The sequence below is a fragment of the Cryptotermes secundus genome, unplaced genomic scaffold (assembly GCF_002891405.2).
Source record: "Cryptotermes secundus unplaced genomic scaffold, Csec_1.0 scaffold171, whole genome shotgun sequence".
Taxonomy (NCBI): Eukaryota; Metazoa; Arthropoda; class Insecta; order Blattodea; family Kalotermitidae; genus Cryptotermes; species Cryptotermes secundus.
Window position 1 is genome coordinate 1,904,437 of NW_019726223.1, and position 12,102 is coordinate 1,916,538.

Genomic DNA, 12,102 nt, shown 5'->3' on the forward strand with positions numbered 1-12,102 from the left:
AAGAATGACAGAATGTTGGCTGTATATAAAAATATCACATAATTTAATGTACAAGTACCTTTAGGGTATAGTATTCTTTTTATGACAGAAAAAAGCACAGTAATGGTGACAGCAGCAACCAAAAATACATTTGTTTGGTGACTAAATTATAGGCATCAAAATACAGTGGATCATGAGAGAGGATTTTATGATATTTACAAAATTATACTTTGCTACCATATCACATATAATATCGTAAAATCAGTGTATTATTTACAACAGAAGTCAATACAGCAAAAATTCATAAACTTTGTCAGACCACATGTTTCATAGGTTATTTGCTGGAATGTTGGTTTGCCGACTGGGTCCAGCTAGAGGTTTCTCTCTTTCATCCCACAGAGTCACACCATCACATGCACAGATCCTCTTTGAGTTCTCAAACATGCCAGCAGAGCGAGCAATGATCCCACATGCCACCCTGTAACATTATAAACACACATACATGTTATACTGAAACATAAAGATAGGACCGACATAATGCAGGGAGGGTCCACCTTTTTATATTGTACAAAATCAGCAATTCCAACCACATTCCACCAAACAGTATGGTCGAGTGGGCAGCACTCCTGCTTCATATCCAGGAGACCTCAGCCCAGAGACAGACTATAATGAAGATATCTGTGCTTCTCCTCACCCCCTCCAGGCAAAAGCTCTGATAACTAAGCTAACTAGCTACTACCATGGAGCTCAGCCCTTCTTGAGAAGCTAATAGCAACTACTCAAGAAATTCTTGGCACTTTATGGAATCTGATTCACTTAGTGGGGGGTGGAGTTCAGTTGGGTCCACTCGGCATGGTGGCCACTGATTGGCTTATTGTACCTATCCCGGGTGATTATGATAATGGAGAATTTGGCGGAATGAAGATTGGCAGGGGAACTGAACTACTCGGAGAAAACCCGCCCCAGCGCCACTTTGTCCACCACAAATCCCACTTGACCAGACTCGGGATTGAACCCGGGCCGCCGCGGTGGGAAGCCAGCAGCTAACCACTTGAACTATAGCGCGGCCTTTATGGAACCTGATGGTTCTCATTGTGTTCCCAAAAGCCCACCACAGGCCTCTATCATCAGCCAGATCAATCAAGCCCACCCTGTTTCTATAATATTCATTTTAATATTATCCTCCAAACTATGGCTATGTCTTCATAATGGTCTCTTTCTTTCAGGTTTCCCTACTCTGTACGAACTCCTCTGCAATTCATGCTACATGCTCTGCCCATTTCATTCTGATTTAATCATTCTAATAATATTTAATAGTAAAAAAGGTAAAGTTGTCCCTGTGCTTAATTCATTAAGCACCATGCCATGAAGACATATTGGGGAAAGGGAGTATAGCTCCACTCTTGACCTTGAGACTAAATAAAGGTGAGTGGTCAGCTTCATGCCCCGGTCACTTTACCTCCAGAGAAATCACCCCAGGTACCCTTTGGATAGAATGCTGGGTGGGCCCCAGAACCAGTCTGGATCATGTGGAGAAGAGAAAAATCTTTCCCCTGCTGGAACTGGCAACCCAGCTATCCAGCCTATATAGCATGTCATTATACTGATTGAGCTATCCTGACTCTTACAATATTTAATGACAATAAATTATAAAACTCCTCATTACAGAATTTTCTCCAGCCTTCTGATACTTCAACTCTCTGAGGTGAAAATATTCCAATCAGCACCCTGTTTTCAACGACCCTTAGTCTATCTTCCCCCTTTAACAAGGTACACCAAGATCCACAGCCCTACAAAACCACATGCAAAATTTAACTTCTGTATATTTTCATTTCAGGCTTTTAGGTAGCAGATGAGAAGACAAAAGATTCTGAACTGAATGGTAGCACATATTCTCTGATTTCAAACAGCTCAGCGCCTCAAATTATGTCACTGCCACTGTCTTCCACAGAATCTTCAATTTATCATTCAAAAATCATCCTACCATTTGACACAATATAGTCAAAACTACTGATAGTGTTGTGAAATAAACCATACACAAACAAAAACAGCATTCACACTGTTATAAGAACACTGTATAAAAGTGCTACATTCATTTGTATAAATTTTCACAGCCTTTGCATTCTTAAGACCAGAGTCTGGAATGCTACAGAAAGATTACTGTACATCAATGCACCTTAAAATGGACCACAATCACTTCCTTTCAAATCCTTTCCTGGGAGCATGACTACATGTAGGTTACCAGTTCCACTCACATTCTGAAAACCCCTGGTTCAACAGCTATTCCTAATACATTTTTCATGGGATTTCTGTACTCTCCCCAGGCAAATTCTGGGACATTACAATCAATCATCTGCAACCATCCTTCAGCCAGATGATATAACATAACCAATGTAGTTAAAAAACACTGTTAAATAAACAAGAATCAATCAATCAGAAAGGAAAAGGTTCACATCATTTCTACAGCACTTCACATCACTGAAATGTATAGAATATCATTAATGAGAAACATTTTGGACAACTGATGCTCCAAAAGTATTGTTAAGTGTTTTGTGTGTGTCACGCAAGAAATAAATCCACGTAGGTCTCAAATTCAGTAGAGCCTTTATCGGACACTTCACTTATGCAATCACGAGTACAATTACTATCCACTGCTTCGCTGTAATATTTCAACTCTCCTCTGCGGCGGGTATTCCAAGACTTGCTTCTTTGGTGACTACTATATTCCAACTAACTGTGCGAATGCAATCAACCCCATTTTATAACCTCGGTCACTGCTATGCAATGAACCCTCTGTTATAACCATGGAGACTCCTGTTAGAACTACACTAGAGTGATTGTTGTTTCCTATGCAACGGTCTATTCTAGTGTTTCCATAGAAGTGACTCTTCTGGATTCCCGACACGTTACAGTATTTTGTAAATGGTACCAACCTCTGACCAGCATTACCATCCTGTAAAGACTGTGGGTGATTTCCTCGTCCAAGATCGTCAGGTCCATCTGTCACTACCACTGAACGACCAATTATATCCCATAGTTTGATAACTTTGTCCATTAGACGAAATGTTGCTCGACCATCTGGCCCAGCAGTGATGTTACCAAGATCTCCAGCATGCTGCAAATGTAAGTTTTGATGTTTTAATGGCAATATTTGTTCAGTTTGTAATCTTCTGGGTTGTGACCTGGGTCACTGAATCCTGCTCAGCAACACTAACATCCTGCCTAGACCAGGCACAAGTACCAGCTCATAAGGGGAGCAATAACACTGAGCTTCACCCTAACAACACAACCAGAGAGAATGATTTTCTCAAAAAAGTCAGTATCCACCTATAAGACCGTACAGTGTCACAACACAGATGACTACAGATGAAGCAAATTTAAAGTGCAAATAACAGTATACACAGAATCAGTGATAAACGATGATTATTGGTTGGTACATTAAGACACTTACAGTTGACACAACTATAACGACTTTTGTGACTCTCAAAACATAAGAAATTAAGTGAAATACAAAGTTAGTAGTTAGTAACTTGCAGGAAAAAAAAAAATGGGAACCTTGGTTCCCAGGATTAATGTTGAAAACGTTGGTTGATTTCATCTAATTCGTAAGTATCTTCAAGCACGATAGCCACATTTTAAAATGTTGGAAAACGTTGTAGCATTTGTACATGGGTGTCTGCATCAAATGTTCCAACTGTCATTTTCTAGGCAATGTTTCGATAAGCACCGCCTGAAAGCCAGAATAGCAACAGACAAGCAGAAATCCGTTTGCTAGGCAACGGCTCACTAAAACTCATTCTCGTGTCAACAAAGATTCAGCAAAGGTTTCAGTGGATATGAGGAATCTTGGGTCAGCAGACATTTCCACTACAACAGATACAGGAGACCAATTGCTTCTATTTGGTCCACCTGAACTTATAAAAGAGAGTTCATTTGTGAATTCAATTAATTAATTCATTCAATCATTCGTAATACAATTTAGAAGGCAGTTCAGTTGAATATTCATCTGTGAAGTATTACCCAGGTAAGATTCATTACCGAGCAACAAGTAGCAAGCAGACAATGAAGACTTTATTTTGTGCACTAATGTTACAGTAATCTACCGAGTGTTACAAATCAGCAGATAAGGTTTCATATGTTGCTTTATATTCATGCTGTCATTCGGCATTTTACTTTGTTCGTTTGGGTACATTATTACAATTATCTCCTTCTAACTGCTTCCTTATCCTGTATTCTCTCATACATGCAGCACGACTATTATCAGCAGACATCTTATCAGTGTGTTATGTCATACGCTGGCAGCTTGCTTACAGTATTGCATCATCCAGTAAACAGTGAAACTGAAATAGCTGTATTTGTTACAAACAAATGGTGGTTAACTCCTAAACCATAAGCAATGGACTAAAATGGGTTGCCTTTTTTGAGAAGCTCACATTTATTAACGTATTTCACTCACAGTATGTCCAGATCCATCTATGTGCTTTGCTGAGCACATTTCCAAAATAACAAAATCAACAAAAGAACGTCAGTTACTTAGTAGTGAAGGTAACACACCAAACAGGCTGGTCCAGTGGTAACGCCCTAGTCCTATATCTGGGAGGTGCTCAATTCAAATCTTGGTTAGCATACTAGCTATCCTGACTGAGGTTTTCCTGGCTTTCCTTAGTACCTCCAGGCAAATACCTTAATCAGGTGATGAATGCTTCCTTCCAAATCATTGTCATTATTCATAAATCGCTGTACTATTCAAGCTGTATAGTCTTATATACCTACAGTGCTCTAAAATAATTCACAAAAAAGAACATGGCCAGTGCTTGACAAAATATTTCTCTTACAGACAGGTTAGTTAGCAGAGATGTTGGGAGTGAAAGGTTTAAGTGGCCCATGGAAAACCAGAAGACTAAATTACTGTTCTGAAGTCCAAATACATTAACCTAACAGTACTGAAAATACAAAAACATTTATTCTTCTGGGGTATTACCATAGTATGTGAAATTGAGATGAAGCAGTGCCATCTGGGGGAGGCAATATTATGAAATTATGCAGTATGATAGTAGAGCATCACCTGACAGTATAACAGACATGAAACAGAATGGCATTTGTGAGTCACACACAGTCATAAGAGATAATGGGCAACCATCCCATCTGCTTAATGCTTTCCCATAAATCACCAGAAATACAAAAAGGGTAGTCAAAGACAGTCTTTTGGGATGTGATGTCATGTATGTAGGACCTGGGGTTCTCAGTGGTGGTTATGAAGAATTCTACCTTCCGGGTTGCAACACTGTATTATCTGTTAAAAATCAAACAACATTTCAGAGGAACATGCCACCTTCATCTCCAGGGTTCTAGAATAAGCCAAGCAAGATACACACGAAAGCAGGTAGCAAGCACATCCTACTCTGCAGAGCCAGAGATCTGCTTGCTATCTGCTTTCGTGTGTATCTTGCTTGGTTTATTCTTCGACCATTGAGATGGAAGCAACATGTTCCTCTGAAACATCAGTTGACTTTCAACAGGCCAGACAGAATTATATTCCAGGAGACAGGGTTTTTAATACCATGTAATCTCATAGAAGTTTACTGACAGCCCAAGAGAAAGCAGTACTCTTTATACTCACCACCATGAGGAACTAAAATCCAACGTTGAGGGTCCCACATTATCTAGACAATCGGCTCAAATATGGCGGTAAGGTTGTCAGCCTTATGCACCGGCCGCGCTTTACTCCCCAGGAAAATTATTTATTTAATTCCTGGTACTCATTTCTGTTAGAGGCTGAGTGAATCCCCATAGTGCGGCCGGAAGGATTAGGTCAATTGAAAAAAAATCCAATGACCTCATCGGGATCTGAACCTGCGACCTTCCGACTTGTAGCATAGTGCCTTAACCACTACGCTACCGTGTGCCCCCTCTTGTGATGGTAACTGACCCAACCTCCCTCCAAGCCAATAATATGTATGGCCAAATGCCATTCAATTTCATGTCAGTTATACTTATAAAACTGCCACACCTGAGGCATAATTTTTGGGCCACAAGATAAATATGCACTATTTTGAGATCTGCTCCAGTAGGGTTCCTCTGCATAATATCACAGAACATATTTTATTAAAAACAAAGACCTACACGTTCACTCTCTTCATCGTCAGGGCTGCCGTGTCGAGTGTTTCGAGGATTGAAGTGCCCTCCCACACTGAAAAGAAAGAGCACAAGAAGTATAATCTGAGAATACATGAGTAGCAAGAAGATTATAAAATAATAAAAAGAAAATCATACAACAGAGACATGGGTGCCAAAAGGTTTTTTTTTATTATGGGGGGGGGCAGATAATTTGCTTAAAAACTTATACATAAGCCATTTAAGACTAATTTCACTGATGTCTAGCTTGACCACCCGTTGCCAGCACTCATAAATGGAGAGATCAATGAACAATAATCTGTGAAGTACATTTTAAACCAATACTAACATCCAGTGCCTAATGTTGACCTTTACTCCAAGAAAAAAAAGTAAACTCCAGAGAATGGATATGAATTCCTTTTATTTGATGAGGAAATGTAAAGGGAAAGATTTAGAAACAGAATTGTTAAAGGAGTTAGAGTTCAAATTTTGTTAACAGAGTTAGAAGGGAAACAAGTACAATGGTCTGGCCATGTAAAAAGAATGGACAAGACAATGATATTGAGAAGGGAATTGGAATTATAATTTAAACAAATGGTTTAGCCAGGTACTGTAAGCCACCAGAAGAGGGAAAAGCTAGCAAGAAAGGGAAAAGGAAGGTTTGCGAGATGAAAGAACAGACTGGAAACCTGTAAGAAACAGAAATAATGCAAGAAGAGAAAAGAGGGAAACTGAATTTTTAAATATTATTTAGATGAACCTGACATTTCAAGGGGTTAAGTGTTCAGTGCTCTGGGCAGAAGTGTTCTGTGATGCGATATTTAACTGTAAGAAACTGGTGCCCAGTAATTACAGAGTCTGGGAGAATGATCTCCTGCATTTAAAATTGCTGCCGCGCAGGCGCTATTGCAGGTGGGTGGGTGGGTGGGTGGTAGATATGTCTTTGAGCAGCAGAAACCATGCCATTTCTGTTGCCATCATGGTGTGGAATGGTGAACATCGTGCATTTATAATTGAAACTTATTTTAAAAATGGTGACTCTATCACTGCTATGTAACGGTTATTTTGCAGGCATTTCAGAGTAGGTCGACATGTAAGCGTTCCTCACAGGAAAACCATATCATTGTGGGTTGGAATTTTCAGAGAGGATCAGCTTGAAAACAGAAATCATCTGGTAGACTTCACAGCTTTCGAACACGAGAGAATATTGTAGCAGTGAGGCAGGCCATTACCACATCTCCACGACATTCATCCATTAAGCATGCTCTGGCCTTGGGGATATCTGATCAGAGTGTCAGAGGAATTTTGCACATAGACCTTAAGTTCCATCCATACAAAATGATGGCTGTTGAGGAACTTAGGGAACATGACTGGCTCAGCCGCCAAGCATCTTGCAAGGCCATCTTGGAAAATGTTCCAGCTGACGATGATGTGCTGTATAGAGTGAAGGCTCATTTTCATTTGTCGGGCTGTGCCAATAAGCAGAATCTTTAAAACAAAGTGACAGCAATAACATAACAAAATGGCAAATATTGTTCTTACTTACAGTGAAATACAATTTTGAACAAGATCTATGTTACCTTTTTTTTTTTTAAGTTCCAAAACCGGGAGATCATTCTGCCAGACCCTGTATGAGTTCTGAAGGTAAAACTGTATACTGGACTTACAAAACTACATGCTAACATGCTGGTGAATACTGACATGTCTGTAGCCAAGAGACATGTTACATTAAAATTCCATTCCCCACTAGCTTAACATGGCAGAGAGGTATGAGCGCCCTGATCATCTAGATAGCTGTAATAGCATGAAGGTAAGTTCCTGGTAGGGTCAACCATGCCAGACAGTTTGAAGTGTACGGTCCAGATGCAATAATTCCTAATCTTCCAGATTGGGACGGTGAGTTGCACATTAGACAAACAAGTTCACCTCACAAAAAAAAAATACATGCCAAGATACCTAATGATACAATGCAGATGAAAGAATAATGGGCACGTGTCATAAAGGGGGCCAAGGTACTTAATTGGCTGTAGAACCAAAGAGCAAATAAGTCATGCTCCTAAGGTTACAAGTCAATAGACTTGATAATAAATAAGCAAATACCTGTCACACCCTTGTGAAATGTCACCACACTCGTGTATGTGCAACCCATGAAGGCCAGGACTAAGTCCATCCAGTGTACCATCCACCACACAGGTGTTTTCATCAGTCTGTAAGAATCGTACAACACCTTTCACGATACCAAAGCCACATCCTGAAGCATCACCCAGCATAGCTACTGCTGCACCAAGGTTACCACCTCCTGCAACAGACAACAAAGACAATGCTCTCTCCATAAACCTTACTTGTGATATTTGTTTTACAACAGCATTTTGACTGTAGTATTCTGGGTTATAACACCATCTACTGAGCAAGTTTGGCTAAGTAGTAACGCTTCTAATTTGTATCCAGAAGATGCCAACTTGAAATCCTGGCCAAGATACTGTCACACCTAAGGTGCTTTGTAGCTTTCCTCAGTCCTGCCAGGATAGTACAATGATAAGAGCAGAATTTTTGTTGAATTCATTTAACATGGTTGTGCAAGACAGTACAATGTTTAACATCTGGTGGTTACAATGTACAGTCTCTTTCACACCCACGTTTTTCTGCATTTCCTTTTCTATCCAGTTTATCATTTTCCTCCACATTTCTTTCCTTGTTGCACTTAACCATATAAATATTTTCCATATTCCTTATGTGTGTTCTGTTTGTGAAACATTATTTTTCTATATACTAATTCCTCAATCATGTTTGGCCACTTTTTACATAAAAATTCTATCCTCCACTCTTTTGCCTCCTAACAACTCAGCAGTATGTGTTTAGGTTTCCCCTTTCCTGAACAAAGAAAGTAACTTCCTTGTGTATTCCTCTTAGTTTTTAAATTCATGCTTTAAGCCATGCAACATCATTTCAGTTCATTTCTATTATAAAATTCTGTGTATTGTTCCTTAGCCCACCCATGTTTCGTTTCTTGAGTGAGATCTAATTAAATCTCTTCACGCATCATTGAAAATAAATTTTGTCCCTATAAGTTGCTGATCATTCTTTAACAACCATACCTAATCTGCTGGTGTTTCATGCTGATTCTGCCATATGTATGCCAAACCTATTTTCTCTGACTCATCTTTCAGTCTTCTTTGCTCACATTTCCTTTCTGCCATTCATGACACTGTTTTGCCAAATCTTCATAGTACCTTGAAATAGGTAACGATGTGCTTTCACATTTTTCCTGATTCACTATTCAACACTTTTCAACACTAATTATCCAAGCTACTGACAGTGTCTTTATATAAAAAGACCTATGGGACAACCCACAAGAAGATGGTTCAGCCAAGTACTAGGAGACATCAAGAAGAGAAGCAGGTAACAAATTAGGAAGAAAAGATTTTGGGAACAAAAGAGGTTGGAGACTCTTTGTCCATTGACCTAAATAAAATGGATATTATGCTAGAAGAAAAAATTACCACTGGTAAAGAGGAAAACTGCAAAGCCAGAAACAGCTATTGAATTGGCCATCCATATTCATGTAACAAGTATTTTATATAAATGTGACTTTTTAGAGAAACTTCACCTCCATATCCCTTCAGTACAGCCCGTCGTCCAGTAGATTCTATCTTCTCTTGCACCTCTGATGATGGCAGAGATGTCTCTACAATGACAGTTTCATTATCCAGCGAAATGTCTATACTTTCAATTCCTTTCACATTACTTAAACTCTCTCTAATTTTATTTACACACTTCTGGCATGTCATTTGGACAGTAAACTCAATCTGGAATGAAGCACATGAAAACAGTTATGAATTTTCAAAACCCATAGTTTCTTAAACCGTATTCCATAACTGCAACAATTTACCTTTGCAAGAACCATTGTTGAGGGTTGGTTGTAAACTGCACTACTGAACCTCTTTGGATAGCTGAATACGAGGTCCTACAAAAGTGTGTAAAATAATTTATATTTTCAGTTATAACTCAAATAATATATAAACCACATGCAGACACATCACAGATCACACAAAAGCAGTGTACAGGAGAGTCAGAGTAAAACACATCGCATTCAAGAGATACTCAACTAAACTTAACATTTCTCAAGAACAAAATACACTACAGTGAACTAAACTGCATACATAATTACATCATTAACTTTTTAGCAATCTTATAGTATACATAGCAACAACTAAAATTTTATTGCATTCAAATATGTTTATCATCAAATCAATATACTATCCACATAAATAGTTCACAATTCGTATATACACTGAACAGGCCAGTCTAGCTGTACTTACTTACTCATGGAGCTGAGCCCTTCTGGAGGAGCCACCAATTCTGCAGCTACTCAAGAATTTCCCAGCATTTTATGGAACCTGAAGGTTCATTACTGTGTTCACAAGAGCCCTCCACTGGTCCCTATCCTGAGGCAGATCAATCCAATCAATACCATCCCATCCTATCTGTCTAAGATCCATTTTAACACTGTCCACCCACTTACGCCTTGGGCTTCCCAGAGGTCTCTTTCCTTCTGGCTTTCCCACCAATATCCTATATGCATTCCTTGTCTCCCCCATTCGTGCTACATGCCCTGCCCACCTCATCCTCCTTGACTTGATCATTCTAATTACACTTGGAGAAGAGTACAAGTTATGAAGCTCCTCATTATGCAGTTTTCTCCAACCTCCTATCACTTCATCTCTCTTTGGTCCAAATATTCTCCTCAACACCCTCAGTCTATGTCCCTCCCTTAATGTCAGAGACCAAGTTTCACACCCATACTGAACCACAGGCAAAATTATAGTTTTGTGCATTCTAGTCTAGCTGTAACACTCCAGATTTGTATCTGAAGAGTGCTCAGTTTAAATCTCGGCCCGCACACCAGTCATCCTGCGTGGGATATTGTAGTTTTACTCATTCCTCACACGAAAATGACAGGGTTTATCATGGTTGTGCCACGATCACGTCCCTCCAAACTGCCAATTCACCAGTCATCCTTTCATCCGATCGCCCGACACTATAATAGTCTCGATACTGACAGCGTCGTTAAATAACCAACACACAAAAAAAACATATATAACAACATTCAAATTCGTTTATTTCCATATATCTAAAACTATATATGTACTACATACACAAATATACACGTTTACAAACACATCATTACCGGTCAACACAAAACACGGAACTACAGGCAATTTAAAATCAGGTGCTTAATTACTCCCACTCAATAAATCCTAACAACCATGCCTGGAACTAATTATGTAACTAACCCAACCCAATTCGTGCAATATGACACTGCAATTTTCTCTACGTTACATTGCACATTATAATCTCCCGCGACTTGTTCAGCGTTATAGAGCTATAGAGCGCTGCGCAGTACAGTGCAGTGAAATGTGAGCTTATCAACCTCATTTCTGTATGTTGCTCTTGTTGGTAACTTGGTCCGATTATCAGAGACAATCAGAGAGTTGGTAGACCTAATGACATCAGCCAATAAGATTTGTTGACCAATGGATCATCGGCGTTATTGACCATTATTGACTAGCTATACATCCGTCGCGTAGTCACCGGTGTTAATGCTGCCATCTATAGACCTGCTTCAGGCTATTGCTACGAAATGATCGCAGCCACTGCCGAGAGCTCAGCCGATAAGAACGTACACTACCATTGCTCTAATCAGGGCATACTGTCCCCGTGTCATCTAGTTCAAAAACACCAATAAATAAGAATGCCGCCTTCACGGGTCTGGTGCCGTGTAGATCTTGTGCGCACAGACGTTTCGGAGGAACGTATCGCCTCCATCTTCAGGGTAGAAAAATCTGCGAGTGAGGAATCAGTCAGTAGGTGATTTCTCTACCCTGAAAATGGAAGCGATACGTTCTTCCAAAACGTCGGTTCACGCAAGCTCTTCACTTGCTACACAAGAGACTCCCAGCATTTTATAGCACCTTGAGATTCATTACCATGTTAACAAGAGCCTGCCAC

General features: G+C 39.7%; 1 protein-coding gene across 8 annotated transcripts; it reads right to left on the reverse strand.

Annotated features, from left to right (window-relative positions):
- Positions 1–205: 205 nt before the first annotated feature.
- Positions 206–11,518, reverse strand: LOC111863929 (copper chaperone for superoxide dismutase). Of its 8 annotated transcripts, none has more exons than XM_023850754.2 (7): positions 11,434–11,518; positions 9,983–10,057; positions 9,701–9,899; positions 8,194–8,392; positions 6,103–6,169; positions 2,913–3,094; positions 206–457 (listed from the first exon to the last, which is right to left on the reverse strand). In XM_023850754.2, exons 1-7 carry the CDS (start codon positions 11,440–11,442, stop codon positions 307–309), a joined length of 882 nt encoding a protein of 293 aa, XP_023706522.1. In that variant the 5' UTR covers positions 11,443–11,518; the 3' UTR covers positions 206–306. The 8 variants fall into 8 exon arrangements, with proteins under 8 accessions (XP_023706522.1, XP_023706526.1, XP_033607150.1 ...); XM_023850758.2 differs by having other exon boundaries at positions 11,388–11,518; XM_033751259.1 differs by having other exon boundaries at positions 9,983–10,067; positions 11,388–11,518.
- Positions 11,519–12,102: the final 584 nt, after the last annotated feature.

Coding starts and splice junctions, on each gene's coding strand:
- LOC111863929 (XM_023850754.2), bottom strand. Junction 3,095..6,102: donor ACGATGAAGAGAGTGAACGT/GTAGGTCTTTGT, acceptor TTACATTTGCAG/CATGCTGGAGATCTTGGTAA. Junction 458..2,912: donor GATGGTAATGCTGGTCAGAG/GTTGGTACCATT, acceptor ATAATGTTACAG/GGTGGCATGTGGGATCATTG.